Source organism: Pseudophryne corroboree, chromosome 4, assembly GCF_028390025.1.
Source record: "Pseudophryne corroboree isolate aPseCor3 chromosome 4, aPseCor3.hap2, whole genome shotgun sequence".
Classification (NCBI taxonomy): domain Eukaryota; kingdom Metazoa; phylum Chordata; class Amphibia; order Anura; family Myobatrachidae; genus Pseudophryne; species Pseudophryne corroboree.
In genome coordinates, this window is record NC_086447.1 from 505,971,643 (window position 1) to 505,988,316 (window position 16,674).

The window sequence follows — 16,674 nt, forward strand, 5'->3', positions numbered from 1 at the left end:
AGGTGGACTCCACACAATATTATCACTTCATCATTAATTAGCCCATCCTCAAAAATAATTTACTCCAACATCATCGTAACTACCCTGTCAAAAAAATTAACCCCTTTAATTTCACATTGATGATGTAGGGGTTATAATTAAATCCATAACTGATGATACTTGCTTGAATAGTTTAGGTTTCAAGTGTTATTCCTGTGTGTGTTTATGCTTATACATTATGTTATATCTTCCAGCTGCCCTGGCTGTCTGCCATTCCCTACTTATGTTCAACTCCATGGGCTGCCTGGGGTTATCCCTCTGTTTAGTTTCTCCATCCTCCAGCCCTGTGAGCTGGCCACTGGCACATACTGTAGTTTATGTACTGCCAGAACCTGACAGACTGCACATGCTAACAAATACTGTAGATCACCTATTCTGAGCGATTTGCATCAGTTGAAGAAAGCTTCCTTCTTCCACCTGTATAAGCACTATTTATTTATTTTTTATTTGCTGGTAGCATGCTGCTGATGGCAATCCATCCCTTGATCCAGCTTTTTGTGGGGCTTCTGCTTCCCCTCATTAATCTGGCTACATGGAATGAAGATGACATGCACATTTGGAAATAGGTAAGCAATAAATCGCAGACAGAGAGGGGATGCTTTTTCTCCCCCTGGTATCCCCCCAGCACACTAAAAATTACCTGTAACAATACCTGAAACTATCTGGTAATAGAAAAACATGTTTGGCTGCTGGCCGCGTCAAGGCTTCTCCGATATCAGCAGTCCTTACACTACTTAATGGCAGTGCCCACATAGGGCCATGTGATTTGTATACAGTAAGGCCTCATGATAAAGGCTTATACTAAAATGCACAGAGGGCTAGCTTACCTGGGAGCCACCCCCAGGATCTCCCATTAGCACTACAAGGAACAGCATGCCTTCCAAATGCTGCTCCCATTCAATGCCTTCACATCTCCTATATCATTGCCCAGATCTGTCACTCTGTGACTGTGTGGATAATGCTGGGCGTGGCTAGGAGCTCTCACTGGGTTAGCAGCAGGTCTATCACACCCAGTCCACAGCTGATTGGGTGAGAAATGCCCTCCCACACAGGTTACATCCAATGGGAGGCTTTGTCCTTTGGCTGCTTTGTGTTCCCAGAGCAAGATTTACAGTGGGGCTGAAGGAGCTGCAGCTCCAGCTTCACACCCCAAAATATGCCCACTGCATCTGCAGCAACATACCCTCCAACACTTTACACATAAAAATCGCTACAAATTCCAAAAGGGGGCGTGGTCATGGGTACAGTGGCGTGACCATGCCCCTTTTCCTATACTTTCAATGGAAGTTTGGAGAGCAACAAATTGGTACAGACCATAAAAAAAGGTACTGTACCTGCCAAAAAGGTACAGCTGGAGGGTATGCCACTGCGTCTGCAGCAAGTCTCTGTGCTGTAGATAGGGGAAAAAAAACCTTCAACTGCACTGCCCTATGGGGGTAATTATGACCTGTTCGCTAGCTGCAGTGCAGCGATCAGGTCAGAACTGCACATGTGCCGGCGCCGCAGTGCGCCGGCACATGCCTAGCGATCACCTCTGCCTGATTGACAGGCAGAGGCAGTTGTTGGGCGGGAGGGGGCTGCACGGCGGCATTTTCCTGCCGTTTTGTGGCCGCGGTCCGGCCAACGCAACGTTCAGCTGCCAGTCCACCTACCCCCTCCGGCATGAACAATCCCCACTCCCTAGCCGCGGCGCACGTGGAACAAAAGCTGCTGCGGCCACCGGCATAGATGTGTATGAAAGCGGCACAGCGGAAGGCTTTCATAGCCCTCCCAGCGCAACAAACTCTCTGAGCCCCGGAGCCTCCTCTGCGCGTGATGTCACAGAAGTTCCTCCCCGCCACAGCCGCACACAGATCCTCAGAGGCACTGACACTGCACAGCACTCTCACCTTTTACATTGATTCAGCGAGTCAGTCAGTTCTGCCAGCCAGTCACTGCTGTTAGCGCCGGTGTCCCAACGTGCCGCATTACAGGGAAGTATACGCACTAAATAAACTACAGCGCCCAGCAACCCTTAGCGCCGAAGCATTCAGGCGCTAAGGGCTGCTGGGAGCTGTAGTTTATCGAGTGCATCTTCTTCCCTGTAATGCAGTTCGTTGGGACACCGTCGCTAACAATAGTGATTGGCTGCTTGGCTGCTGTGCGAGTCTCTGGCAGAGCCACTGCCAAAGGGAGGACAGTAGCCTAGCTTCTTCCAGGAGGAGAAGCAGGAGAAGCATTACCCGCCCCTCCCCCACTCGCAGTACCTCCAGGCCCCATCAGCGGCACCTGCACACCCCTCCTCCACCACCCACGGTGGCTCTGGACCCCCTCCCCCACCTGCAGCACCCCTGCAACCACCCCTCCCCCACCCATGGCACCCGCCCCTCCCTCACCACTGCACCAGCCCCTCCCCCACCCACATCATACCCGCTACCACCCCTCCCCGACCCGTGGCACCCTCGGCCCCCATCCGCATCTCCCCCGCACCCGCCACTTCCCCAACCACAGCACCTACTAGGTGATTCATCAGGTCCTGCGTGCGCTGTTCACGCAGTTGCAAGGGGCTTAGACCCCTTAACCATTGCACGCCCTTTATCCGTGCAATATTTAACCACTCACACAATTATGATTGGAGGTAATACTCCATATAATACAACTATTGCACGCCACAAGAGCGTGTAATGGTTAAGGGGGCATAGCTCCTCACGACGGTGTGAAGAGCGCCCGTAGGGTGTGATGAATCGCCTAGTACAAGAAATAAATTGTAAAATGTGGGAACATGTGCAGGAGTTTTTATTTAAAGTATTTTATTTAATGGGTGTGGTTTTTTTTTTTACATTATTCTTTACAGGTGGACTACAGACAGTGTGGCCAGGAAAGTATATTTCCACTAGATGAAGCACTTAAACCTTGCTGCTTCAGTCAAACTATTGCAAATATTAAACTGCTGAAACAAAACACTATATAATATATGAACTATGAAGTAGGACTTAAAGCGCTGGAAAATACATACATTAACAGAAAATCCAGGAAAACAGTCTAGATATGTGAAAATGAAAAGTCTGGAATACTGTATATGGAATGAATGTCCAAAAGCTTAACAGACCTAACACAAGAAAATCCTAGCGTATAACCCTCTTTGTACGAAAGGTAATAGACTAGGAACTTGTTGTGATTCTTCCACTTACTATATTAGTCATTTCAGGAGCACCACTACACTGAGGAATAAGTGGAATCACTAATACAAGCCAATTTTTAATGTCTGGAGAAGTCATACTGATTAAAGGAACTACCCTGTTAAGCCTTCGGACATCATTCCAGAATGAGTATACATTCCACTTCTGTATATCCCATACACATTTGTGATTTGTGTTTCTAGACTTTGTGCTCATATTACTTTGGTTTCTGACAGCATCCTATTTTATTTCCTTTGTTCACAGTTATCTTGCAGGTGTTATCCACTTATATATTTCCCAATGCTTTAAAACCACTTAACTGACAATTTTACCCTTCAAAACTGTTCATAAAATTGTTTTTTTTTTCCATTTTTTTTATTTAATATAGTTTAAAAAGTATTTTTTTTAAATATTTAAATATTATATTATGCACAGCCATAGAATGGATCTCCTTGTCAAAAGCTGGGGACACAGTGGGGCAGTGCAGTCGCATGTGATATGACCATTCCAGTTAAGTAGTTAAACCCTACTCCATAAAGTATACATTGTACCCTGGATTCCAGAGCATGCCGGCACATGTAGCTCTCCTGTAGTTTACAAGTCATAAGATTAATGTGCCTGAGAGATGACAGGTAGGCACAATGTGGGGTTCTTTCACTTTGCTTCTGCTTGCCTCAGGACTTGAGCTACTTCAGCAGAAGAGAAGTAGAAAACAAATGGCAAAGAGAAGAGACGTGGACGATTTAGGGGATGCAGGAGATGGTGATGGGCAAAAGAAAAATTGTGAGGGGCAGAAAATGGTTGGGGTAGATATATTAAGAGGGGTAAAGGGAGGGAGAAAAAAAAATGTGAGAAAAAAAAGTAAATGCAAACAATGCAGAGAAACACAAACCCAAAAGGGGTGGGCAAGGAAAGATTGGTGGGAACACAGAAGTGAGTCAGATACACCCAGAGAGGGAAAGAAAGAAACAAACACACAGTGATAGAAAAGGGAGAGCCACTGGCACAGATAGGAGAAAGGCATTCGGGAAGGCACAGGAAGGTGAAGGGAACAAATGGGAAGGGCAGAGATGTTGGCACCTACAGACAGGGCCGCCATCAAGGGGGTACTGCGGGTACTGGCGTCCCGGGCCCGGATAGACAGGGGGGCCTGAGAGCAGACTGTGGACCAGCAGCGTGAAGACAGCGCTGCTGCGGCGGCATTTTGAATGTCCCTATCTCCGCTAGCAGATTGTGGTCCGGCAGCCTGCCAAGCGCCATGAAGACAGCGCTGCGGCATTTTAAAGTTCCTGCTGTCTGCGAGCCAATCACAACTCGTGGACCGGCAGCCAATCAGCAGCGGCCGATGCTAGTAGCACTGCAAACAATTTCACTTTGTGGGATATACAGTAAGAGGACTGATGGGAAAATAAAATAGTGCATTTCCACAGGGGTGACAAGTGCTTAAATTAGTCCGACTACCCCATTGCACTCATGAATGTGCAGGACAAGATGTGGTGTTCCTGGTCAGTGGATTTCTCTATTATCACAGTCCAACACTGGCTACAAACATCTACTGAAGCTAACACACTATACCAGCATATTCAACATACAGACTGCTACATTTATATAATGTACCTACTTTTCCTATCTTGTTCCTCAGATCCTTCGGCATCAGATAATAAGGTAGGTGTGATGTGAAGAGGCGAGGAGAGGGGCGGCTGTCAAAATCAAGGGCCCTCATTCCGAGTTGTTCGCTCGGTATTTTTCATCGCATCGCAGTGAAAATCCGCTTAGTACGCATGCGCAATGTTCGCACTGCGACTGCGCCAAGTAACTTTACTATGAAGAAAGTATTTTTACTCACGGCTTTTTCTTCGCTCCGGCGATCGTAATGTGATTGACAGGAAATGGGTGTTACTGGGCGGATACACGGCGTTTCAGGGGCGTGTGGCTGAAAACGCTACCGTTTCCGGAAAAAACGCAGGAGTGGCCGGGGAAACGGTGGGAGTGCCTGGGCGAACGCTGGGTGTGTTTGTGACGTCAACCAGGAACGACAAGCACTGAAATGATCGCACAGGCAGAGTAAGTCTGGAGCTACTCTGAAACTGCTAACTCGTTTGTAATCGCAATATTGCGCGTACGTCGGTCGCAATTTTAAGAAGCTAAGATTCACTCCCAGTAGGCGGCGGCTTAGCGTGTGTAACTCTGCTACATTCGCCTTGCGAGCGAACAACTCGGAATGAGGGCCAATGTTGTACAAATTACATTCAATCCATGGAGCTTTGGCCATGTTGTCAACATTGTCTTCTACTTTGCCTTGTTTTGTGTCCAAATTGTTCCTTTGTAAAGAAAATGTATTATCAGCTGCTGTGTACATTAGAACTATAACAGGTGTATACAAAATAACAATTATTGAATTTGTTAATACTTATTGGGGGCAGATTTAACATGTGCAGAGAGAGTTAGATTTGGGTGGGGTGTGTTCAATCTGCAATCTAATTTGCAGTGTAAAAATAAAGCAGCCAGTATTTACCCTGCACAGAAATAAAATAACCCACCCAAATCTAACTCTCTCTGCACATGTTAAATCTGCCTCCCCTGCAGTGCACACAGTTTTGCCCAATTGCTAACTAAATTCCTGCTGCGATCAACTTGGAATTACCCCCATTGTTTAAAGGAGAGATGTGCGGTGGGCACTTTTCGAGTTTTGTGTTTTGGTTTTGGATCTGGATCCCCGCTTGTGACTTGGATCTGGATTGGTTTTGCCAAAACCACCCTTTCGGGGTTTTGGTTTTGGATCTGGATGATTTAAAAAAAAAACATAAAAACAGCTAAAATCACAGAATTTGGGGTAATTTTAATCCTACGTTATTATTAACCTCAATAACGTTCATTTCCACTAATTTCCAGTCTATTCTGAACATCTCACACCTTACAATATTTTGTTTTTAGGCCAAAAGGTTGCACCAAGGTCGCTGGATGGCTAAGCTAAACTACACAAGTGAATGGCACAAACACCTGGCCCATCTAGGAGTCGCACTGCCGTGGCAAACAGGATGGCAGTTTTAAAAACAAGGCCCCAAAGAGCACATAATGCAAAGAAAAAAAAGAGGTACAATAAGGTAGCTGGATGACTAAGCTAAGTGACAAAAGTGGGCGGCACAAAACACCTGGCTCATCTAGGACTGGCACTGCAACGTCAGATAGGATGGCAGTTTTAAAAACTAGACCCCAAAGAGCATATAATGCAAAGAAGAAAAAGAGGGGCAATGAAGTAGCTGGATGACTAACCTAAGCGACCCAAGTGGGCAGCACAAACACCTGAACCATCTAGGAGTGGCACTGCAGTGTCAGACAGGATGGCAGTTTTAAAAACTAGGCCCCAAAGAGCACATAATGCAAAGAAGAGAAATAGATGTAATGAGGTAGCTGAAAGACTAAGCTAAGCGACCCAATTGGGCAGCACAAACACCTGGACCATCTAGGAGTGGCACTGCAGTGTCAGACAGGTTGGCAGTTTTAAAAACTAAGGTGGTCATTCCGAGTTGGTCGCTCGCTAGCAGTTTTTAGCAACCGTGCAAACGCTATGCCGCCGCCCACTGGGAGTGTATTTTAGCTTAGCAGAAGTATGAACGAAGGGATCACAGAGCGGCTACAAAAAAAGTGTGTGCAGTTTCAGAGTAGCTTCAAACCTACTCAGCGCTTGCGATCACTTCAGACAATTCAGTTGCTGATTTGATGTCACAAACACGCCCTGCCACACCTGCATTTTTCCTGGCATGCCTACGTTTTTCCAAACACTCCCTGAAAACGGTCAGTTGACACCCAGAAACGCCCTCTTCCTGTCAATCACTCTGCGGCTGCCTCTGTGACTGAAAAGCATTGCTAGACCCTGTGTAAAACTGCATCGTTCGTTGTAATAGTATGCAACGTGTGCGCATTGCGCTGCATATGCATGTGCCGTTTTTTTGCCTCATCGCTGCACAGCGAACGAATGCAGCTAGCGAACAACTCGGAATGATCACCTAAGCCCCAAAGAGCACATAATGAAAAGAAGAAAAAGAGGTGCAAGATGGAATTGTCCTTGGGCCCTCCCACCCACCCTTATGTTGTATAAATCGTAAATGCACACTTTAACAAACCAATCATTTCAGCTACAGGACTGTGGCTGAAATGATTGGCTTGTTTGGGCCACCACCAAAAAAGAAGCAATTAATCTCTCCTTGCACAAACTGGCTCTATAGTGGCAAGATGTCATCCTTATCCTCAGATTCCCCCTTTCAGTGTTTACATCCTCAACCTCACAGAGAAATAATGGCCCTCATTCCGAGTTGTTCGCTCGTAAGATTTTTTTGCAACAGAGCGATTAGTCGCAAACTGCGCATGCGCAACGTTCACAGTGCGCCTGCGCCAAGTAAATCTGCAAAAAAGTTTAGGCCTAACGAAGAAATTTCATCGTTCTGGTGATCGGAGTGTGATTGACAGGAAGTGGGTGTTTCTGGGCAGAAACTGGCCATTTTATGGGTGTGTGCGAAGAAATGCTGGCGTTTCTGGGAAAAACGCGGGAGTGTCTGAAGTAACGGGGGAGTGTCTGGACGAACGCTGGGTGTGTTTGTGACGTCAAACCAGGAACGAAACTGACTGAACTGATTGCAGTGGCAGAGTAACTGTCGAGCTACTCAAAAACTGCAAAGAAATTTCTTTTCGCAATTCTGCGATTCTTTCGTTCATAATTCTGCAAAGCTAAGATTCACTCCCAGTAGGAGGCGGTTTAGCGTGTGCAAAGCTGCTAAAAGCAGCTAGCGAGCGAACAACTCGGAATGAGGGCCAATATTCAAACAAACAAAACCACATAATTTAGGTGTCAGTGGACTGCTTACGCTATTACCCAAAGTTTCTGAACTTGACAATGAGTTTTGATGTATGCGCTGCAGGTGACGTATAAGGGAGGATGTTCCTAGGTGGTTAACACCCCTACTTATTATGGATTGACAAAGGCAACAGATGGCTTGACACCTGTTGACCGGATTTGTGGAGACATAATTCCACATTGATGAGGTGGCTTTTTTGGTATTTTGCCATATTCAAACAAACCACATCACCATCACAATCCTCTTCGTCACCTTCCTCCGCAGTGCCAGCTACACCCATATCGTCCTCATCCAGGTGTACTTCTACAGTGACATCCTCAATCTCAATATCAGCAAATGGACTGGCGGTGCAAACAGGGGGCATGCAAATGGTGGTAGGAGCCTCCTCTTCCCATACAGTGTTGTGAAGGTCAGGCCTAGACATTGCAACTGCAGACAGTACCAGCACCCCTGTATTTTCACAACACCCCTGTAATTTTACAGCATACAAGACAGGGCCAGTGTACATTGATTTTCAATGCACCCTAGAATAATTACAGCATAAAATACAGGGCCAGTGTACATTGATTTTCACTGCATACTAGAATTATTACAGCATACAAGACAGGGCCAGTGTACACTGATTTTCACTGCACCCCAGAATAATTACAGCATACAAGAGAGGGCCAGTGTACATTGATTTTCACTGCACCCTAGAATAATTACAGCATACAAGACAGGGCCAGTGTACACTAATTTTCACTGCCCCCTAGAATAATTATAGCATATAAGACAGGGCCAGTATACATTGATTTTCACTGCACCCCTGAATTTCTTGAATATACAGGGCCAGTGTAATGTTATTTGAACAGCAACACCCCTATATTTTACAGCATACAGCAGTGTGCTTTTAACTTTTAACAACCGCACCCCTGCATTTTTACAACATACAGGGCAAGCAGCACCCCTATATTTTACAGCATACAGCAGTGTGCTTTTAATTTTTAACAACTGCACCTCTGAATTTTTATAGCATACAGGGCCAGTGTAATGTTATTTGAACAGCAACACCCCTATATTTTACAGCATACAGCAGTGTGCTTTAATTTTTAACAACTGCACCCCTGAATTTTTACAACATACAGGGCTAGTGTAATGTTATTTGAACAGCAACACCCCTATATTTGACACCATACAGCAGTGTGCTTTTAATTTTTAACAACTGCACCTCTGAATTTGTACAACATACAGGGCCAGTGTAATGGTATTTGAACAGCAACACCCATATATTTTACAGCATACAGCAGTGTGCTTTTAATTTTTAACAACTACACCCATGAATTTTTATAGCATACAGGGCCAGTGTAATGTTATTTGAACAGCAAACCCCTATATTTTAAAGCATACAGCAGTGTGCTTTTAATTTTTAACAACTGCACCTCTGAATTTTTACAACATACAGGGCCAGCAGCACCCCTTATGTTTTAAAGCATACAGGAGCAGTGTGCTTTTAAATTTTAATGACTGCACCTCTAAATTTTTACAACATACAGGGTCAGCAGCACCCCTATATTTTACAGCATACAGGAGGACAGTGCCCCTGCACCCTGTACAACACAGTGACAGCCAGGACAGCAACACCTATGTACAGCTGCAGTGCATGAAACACCAGTGACAGCCAAGACAGCCAGGGCAGTACCCCTAACACAGCCCAGGTACACCACAGTGACTGCAGCAGCACCCCTACAGAGCATACACTAACCCCACCCAACGCCACCACCCACAGAGAGAGAGACAGGTCTGTCTCCCTCACTCTCCAAGTCCAGAGTGAAAATGGCGGCGACACATGGTTGTTTATATGGGATCCAAATCCTGTGAGAATCCAACAGCAGGATGATGACGTTTTGCCTCATTCTGAGTTCGAGTCTGGCGGGAAGTCCCGAGCCGGGCTTAAAACCGGGTTCGGAGCGTGAAGTTCAGGGGGGTGTGGTTCTCATCTCTAGTTTAAAGGGACACTATCACATTCAAAATATATATTTATGCAAATTGAGTGGAAAATGTTTTTTATGGTGTTATTATACTACGTACATTCCACCTTTCTAACTAGCAAACTCTTGTTGTGGAACATGTTATCGCAATGAAGAAGACTGAGGGGCCCATTTATCATTACATATTTATGGCTTATGCCTCTTGGAGTCCCTGTTCCTTAGGGTGCAAATTGTTACATGCAGGTATAATAATCTCATACTGCAGTGCGATTCCAGGTGCTAATATCGCACTCAGATTGCATTGTGTATGCAATAATTTATAAATAGACTTCATAGGATTATGTATTGATTTAATGGAGGAGACCGTAGTGAGTGTGTCTTCAATTGTGCTGTATAAATCAGTAGAACAAAGCATAGAATTAATGCAACTGTATCACTAATAATAATTATAAATATGTAGGAACCTACCAAAAAAACTAACACAGCTGAGCATTTAAGCGTACTTGGCAATTTAATAATCGAATTGGAAAAACTACAGCTTCTGAAGTGAGGGACTGCTGGGACTCTCAATAAAGCAATAGACAACACTATATAAATATATATATATATATATACATATATATATATATATATATATATATATATTTTTTTTTTAGCAAAGAACGGCGGCACTCCACAGTCTGTAGTATTTTAAAACAATTTCCTTCATTTGTCCTATATCGTTTCGGGTACTAACCCTGTCGCTTGAACCCGATGACGGGGTTAGTCCCCGAAACGACGTAGGATGAATAAAGGAATTTGTTTTAAATTACTACAGATTGTGGAGTGTCGCCGTTCTTTGCTTCTACAATGAGGCCATGCATGTGACCTATGTAAGGCACCACAGCAAGTAACCTACAGTACCCATTGGGAGTGCTGGGCTTATCCTTTACACACACACACACACACACACACACAAATATATATATATATATATATATATATTTTAAAACACAATTCCCAAGTGCGCTATATTAGATGTAATTGAAAAAATCTTCCAAGTAGACCCAACTGGATGTCCACTAAGTACTGAAGAACAATAATTCCTGGGGACCTGAAAAACAGATGACCCCTCACCAGAAAATCACCCAAACAAGTATATATATATACAGTGTATGCATATATATATATATATATATATATATATAGATATGTTAGTAAATTATATCCAGTACCAGATGATAACTTCAGACACTCCATCACCTTTTCAAGGTGTGAGCTCAAAAAAAGGGGGTGTCTTCACAAAATTGGATCAATAACTGACAGAGCCAATGCGTTTCGTCTGCACAACTTCATAAGGAGTAACTTGTTTGGGTGAAAAAAGGGTAATATCCTTAGCTACTGCTAGACAACACCAAATAATGGAGGAAATTATAATTAAAGATTGGTACCTACCAATATAAAGAAAAAAAAGTAGAACCAGTTCAAAATTGGAAAATCTTTGTATGAGAATGTCTCACAAATGCCTACAGTAAAAATACACATTATTTAAATGTGTACATACCAAGGGATTGCATGCCAAATGGCATAATCTAGATAAGGAGACATACCTAACGGGTGAATAAATTAATTCATTTCCTATTTAGTTCTTAATAAAGGCTTAAAGTACAGCTCATCTGAGAAATGGCAACAGACAGATGGGTTCACGGTTATCTTGGCTAGTTTGCTGCTCCTAGGCACAACATGGTTTATTAACATAAACCCTTCATCTATTGTTCTCAGCTGCAATACAATACAGAGAACAATACAGCAGGGGATTAAGACTGACTGCCCAGTCTCAGTTAATCCTGTTAAAGGTCAAGATAAACATGGACCCATCTGTACGCAATGGTATGTCTGATTGTACAAACACCAAGGTATGAACACTGAAGCTTCCCAAGTGTGAATCATAATCAGATCTTAAAGAATGAGAGGGACATTATTTCAATAAAGGACTGCAAAGTTTTACAATAAAAAGTTCTCTATGAGAGCTTTTACTAAATATTAACTGAAGCCCATAAAATCAAATACACCAGAGACAGCTTTTCCGCTAACCTGGAAATCCTCTGTATCACCCATACATGTGGAAGTATCAGAATGAAATGCTGTTTGACACAGCAGCTATTTAAACTCTCTCAGTGATTGCATCACTTCCTCTAATCAATGAAAATAAAAATATGTCCAAATATAAGAAAGGCGCAATTATACACTAAGGAACACCCCCTCCTGGCATCCCCAAGTGGATTTATCTGATCACATGTACATGGAATGTATAGTATAGACATGAGGAATTTGATTTTAACTTAGCAAGGGCTTAAACAGTCCTCACCTGTCCGGAAACACATACTTCCGGCATGCGTTCCACCAGGAACTCATAATGTGTATGCCTTAATGAGTACCATAGCTACCAAGCAATTTGTGCCACCCAACTCCATGCCACGTCAGAGACCTCCCCCCGACGTGGATCGCCTCGGAACCAGGTCGTGTCATATTGCTGCGCACATAGCGTCCCTGACGTCCTTCACGCCAGGGACACCAATTGCCAGTCGCGCCCACTCTCCCGACGTCACCCGCCAGACGTGCCCCTAAGTCAATCCCGGCCCACGGCTCCTCCTGCTGGATCGCAATCAGGAAGAGGATGCGCTTCACCAACCTAAACTCAAACACTGCCTCTAATAAACTATTTCTATGGGCTTCAATTTTACAAAAAACATACAGGATCAGTTAGAACAGACTCTACACAGTTTAACATAGACAATTTACAAGGTTTACTTACAGCTTGAACACCTTACAAAACTTGCACAAATCGCATAATTATAACATAACGAATGGCTTTCAATAGACATCTCAATTTCAAATAAACCAATAAATAAACTCATAAAGAATTATTTCATTAATAATCAAATAATTTGTGTTTAATCCCTAATACCAAAGATCAAAAACTATTGTGCTAATCTTATTAAAGTGATGAGGCCTTATGCTCATTATTAATGTCCTAAAAATATATATTCCAAAGGGATTATTTATTAATAATTCAATATTTTAACTCCTCATTACATGTATTGAAAGTTAGGTGTGATAATATACAAATAGACAGATCGTGTGATGTGTAGTAGAGTCAGAACAATATCACAACTATCGATATTGATACAAAAAAAAACGTGTGTGAGAAAAAGAGATTGTTGGGAGGGGCTGGGAAAGACCCGCGGTCTTGGTGCACGTTGGCACCAACGACAAAGTTAGTGGTAGGTGGGATGTCCTTAAGAAAGATTATAGGGGCCAGAAACTAAAAAAAAAAGGCCATCTAAGGTAATTTTCTCCGAAATATTACCAGTGCCACGTGCTAGCCCAGGGAGACAGAAGGAGATTAGGGAGGTAAATGTGTGGCTCAGAGACTGGTGTAGGAAAGAGGGGTTTGTGTTATTGGAACACTGGGTGGACTTCTCAGTCAGGCGCCATCTTTTTTCTCCTGATGATTGCTCCTGAATGAGGGAGAGGCTGCAGTGCTGGGGGGTAGGATGGTTAGTAGGTTGGAGGAGCTTTTAAACTAGGAGCCTGGGGAGAGTGTGTAGCTAGAAACTATGGGTCATGCAGCGAGTATAGTAGGGATGGTGGTAGTTAGATAAATGGGGGTGGAGAAGGGGGAGGGAAAGTGCAGCCGGTAAGGGTATTTACATGGGTTCTATTAGGGTGTTAAGAAAGGTATTGCTAAAGCATTAAATAATAACAATTATGTGTCATCATTACAGACTATAGAAAATGTTGTACGGGACTTAAGGGAAAATACTTATGTCAGGGCAGTGAATTTAGACGGGAACATTGGATTGACCAAAGAAAAAAGTAAGGTGGGCAATACTAAGTACGGTGGGGTTGGAGAGGGAGCGAGAAGGACAGTCTGTATCAGTAACTCTACGGATGCACTAGTTAACCAGGATGGGAAATCTTTAGGAAAACAAACAAATAAAGGAACCGATAGACTAAAATGTATGCTTGCAAACGCAAGAAGTCTAGCAGGTAAAATGGGGGAATTGGAATTGTTAGCATCAAAGGCTGAGTATGACATTATAGGTATTATGGAAACATGGTGGGACGACTCTCACGACTGGGTTGCTAACTTGGAGGGGTATTCTCTTTTTAGGAGGGACAGGGCTAACAAAAGAGGAGGAGGTGTATGTCTTTATGTTAAACCATCGCTTAAACCATACCTAAAGGAGGTTATCTATGAGGAGACTGGTGATAATGTGGAGTCACTATGGGTAGAAATCGCAAGTGGGGGAATTGATGCAAAAAAACTAGTCATAGGCACGTGCTACAAACAGCCGAATATTAGCATACATGAGGAAGAACAACTATTGCAGCAAATCAAAACGCCTGCGGGATTGGGGGACATCCTTGTGATTGGGGATTTTAATTACCCGGATATAAACTGGAGTAACGATTCATGTGCTAAAGCGAGGGGCAGCAGGTTCTTAAATATGTTTAGGGATCACTACTTGTCTCAATTAGTCGAGGACCCAAATAGGGGTAAAACTACCCTGGATCTAGTAATTACTAATAATGTGGACATTATATCAAACACTAAAGTTGGGGAGACTTTGGGTAACAGTGATCACTATATGATGACATTCGACATCAGTTTCAGGAAACATAGCTACAGGGGTTCCACCAAAACTTTTAACTTTAGGAAGGCTAATTTCAGTATGCTTAGATGTGCACTTAACGACATAGAGTGGGAGGTTCTGTTTAATAACAAGAACACTTCGGAAATGTGGAATGTTTTAAAAGGGTTGCTGGATAGCAATATTCATTAATTTATTCCCATGGGCAGTAAACGCAGGAGTATTAAACTCAAACCGATGTGGCTTTACAAGAAGGTTAAGGCAGAAATGGATAAAAAAAGCGGGCTTTCAAAGTATTTAAATCTAATGGAAAGGAGGAGTCTTTCAAGTATTACAAGGAGTGTAATAAGAAAAACAAAAAAGCAATAAGAGCAGCTAAAATGTAAAATGAAAAGCAAATCGCTATAGAGAGTAAAATCAATCCTAAAAAGTTTTTTTTAAATACATAAACGGTAAAAGGTTAAAAAAGGAGAATATAGGTCCATTAAAAGATGAATTAGGAGAATTGATAAATGATGACAAAATAAAAGTGGAATTACTGAACAAGTTCTTTTCATCAGTATTCACCAGTGAAGAACTGATGGTGGGAGTAAAGCATAACAATTGTGACTGTAATGATTCATGTTTAGGTACTTGTCTAAGCAAAGAAGTAGTCCGGGAGAGACCAAGCAAAATTAAGATTAATATATCACCTGGTCCCGATGGACTTCACCCGAGGGTTCTTATGGAGCTTAGTTCACAACTAGCACGACCCCTATACTTGATTTTCAATAGTTCAATTAGATCAGGCATGGTACCGAAGGATTGGTGTATAGCTGAGGTGGTGTCATTATTTAAAAAGGGATCCAAAAATCTTCCAGGAAACTGCAAACCAGTTAGTTTAACATCTATAGTGGGGAAAATATTTGAAGGAATTCTAAGGGACATTGTACAGGAGTATCTAAAGTCTGCTAGGATTATTAGCATGTACCAGCATGGGTTTGTGAAGGACAGGTCATGCCAAACTAACTTAAATAGCTTCTACGAGGAAGTGAGCAATAATCTTGATCAAGGAAAAGCAGTGGATGTGGTCTTCCTAGATTTTGCAAAAGCTTTCGATACAGTACCTCACAGGAGACTGATGATCAAATTAAACGAGATTGGCCTAGGAAAAACTATTTGCACATGGATAAGCAGCTGGTTGGATAGCAGGGTATAGCGAGTAGTGGTCAACGGGAAGTCCTCAACCTGGTTCCCAGTAGTCAGCGGAATACCACAAGGGTCCGTACTCGGACCACTACTGTTCAACATATTTATCAATGACCTAGAAATAGGCCTGGAAAGCACAGTGTCAATCTTTGCAGATGATACTAAACTGTGTAAGGTAATTAATTCAAAATTGGATGTGGAGTCCTTGCAGAATGATCTATCTAAACTTGAACTCTGGGCGTCTAATTGGAAAATAAGGTTCAATACAGACAAATGCAAGGTTATGCATTTTGGGACTAAAAACAAACTTGCATCCTACATATTAAATGGGGAACGCCTAGGGGAAACAGAGTTGGAAAAAGATTTGGGGGTATTCATTGATAATAGGCTTAATAACCATATACAATGTCAAAATGCAGTAAAGAAGGCAAGTAAGGTGCTAGCGTGCATAAAAAGGGGAATTGAGACAAGGGACTCGGATGTAATCATGCCGCTGTATAAGGCATTGGTACGTCCACACCTGGAATATTGTGTTCAGTTTTGGGCACCATTGTATAAAAAAGACATCAGTGAACTCGAAAGTGTTCAAAGGCGAACCACTAAATTGATTAAAGGCCTAGAAGGACTGGACTATAAGGAAAGACTTACTAGGCTGAATATGTATACACTAGAAAAGAGGCACCTAAGAGGAGATATTATTAATATCTTCAAATATGTAAAGGGATATTACAAAGAGTTATCAGAGGAATTATTTATTAAAAGAACACAGTTTAGGACACGTGGGCACTCGCTGCGACTGGAGGAGAGAAAGTTCCGAACGCAAAGGAGGAAA

At 42.9% G+C, this 16,674-nt stretch overlaps 1 protein-coding gene across 1 annotated transcript in view; it reads right to left on the reverse strand.

Moving 5' to 3' along the window:
- Positions 1-4,920, reverse strand: part of LOC134910939 (amine sulfotransferase-like) — a 146,644-nt gene extending 141,724 nt beyond the window's left edge. Inside the window, exon 1 of the mRNA XM_063919331.1 lies at positions 4,819-4,920. Coding sequence (XP_063775401.1) covers positions 4,819-4,920 — 102 coding nt within the window. The remainder of the gene's footprint in view (positions 1-4,818) is intronic.
- Between the last annotated feature and the right edge of the window lie 11,754 nt (positions 4,921-16,674).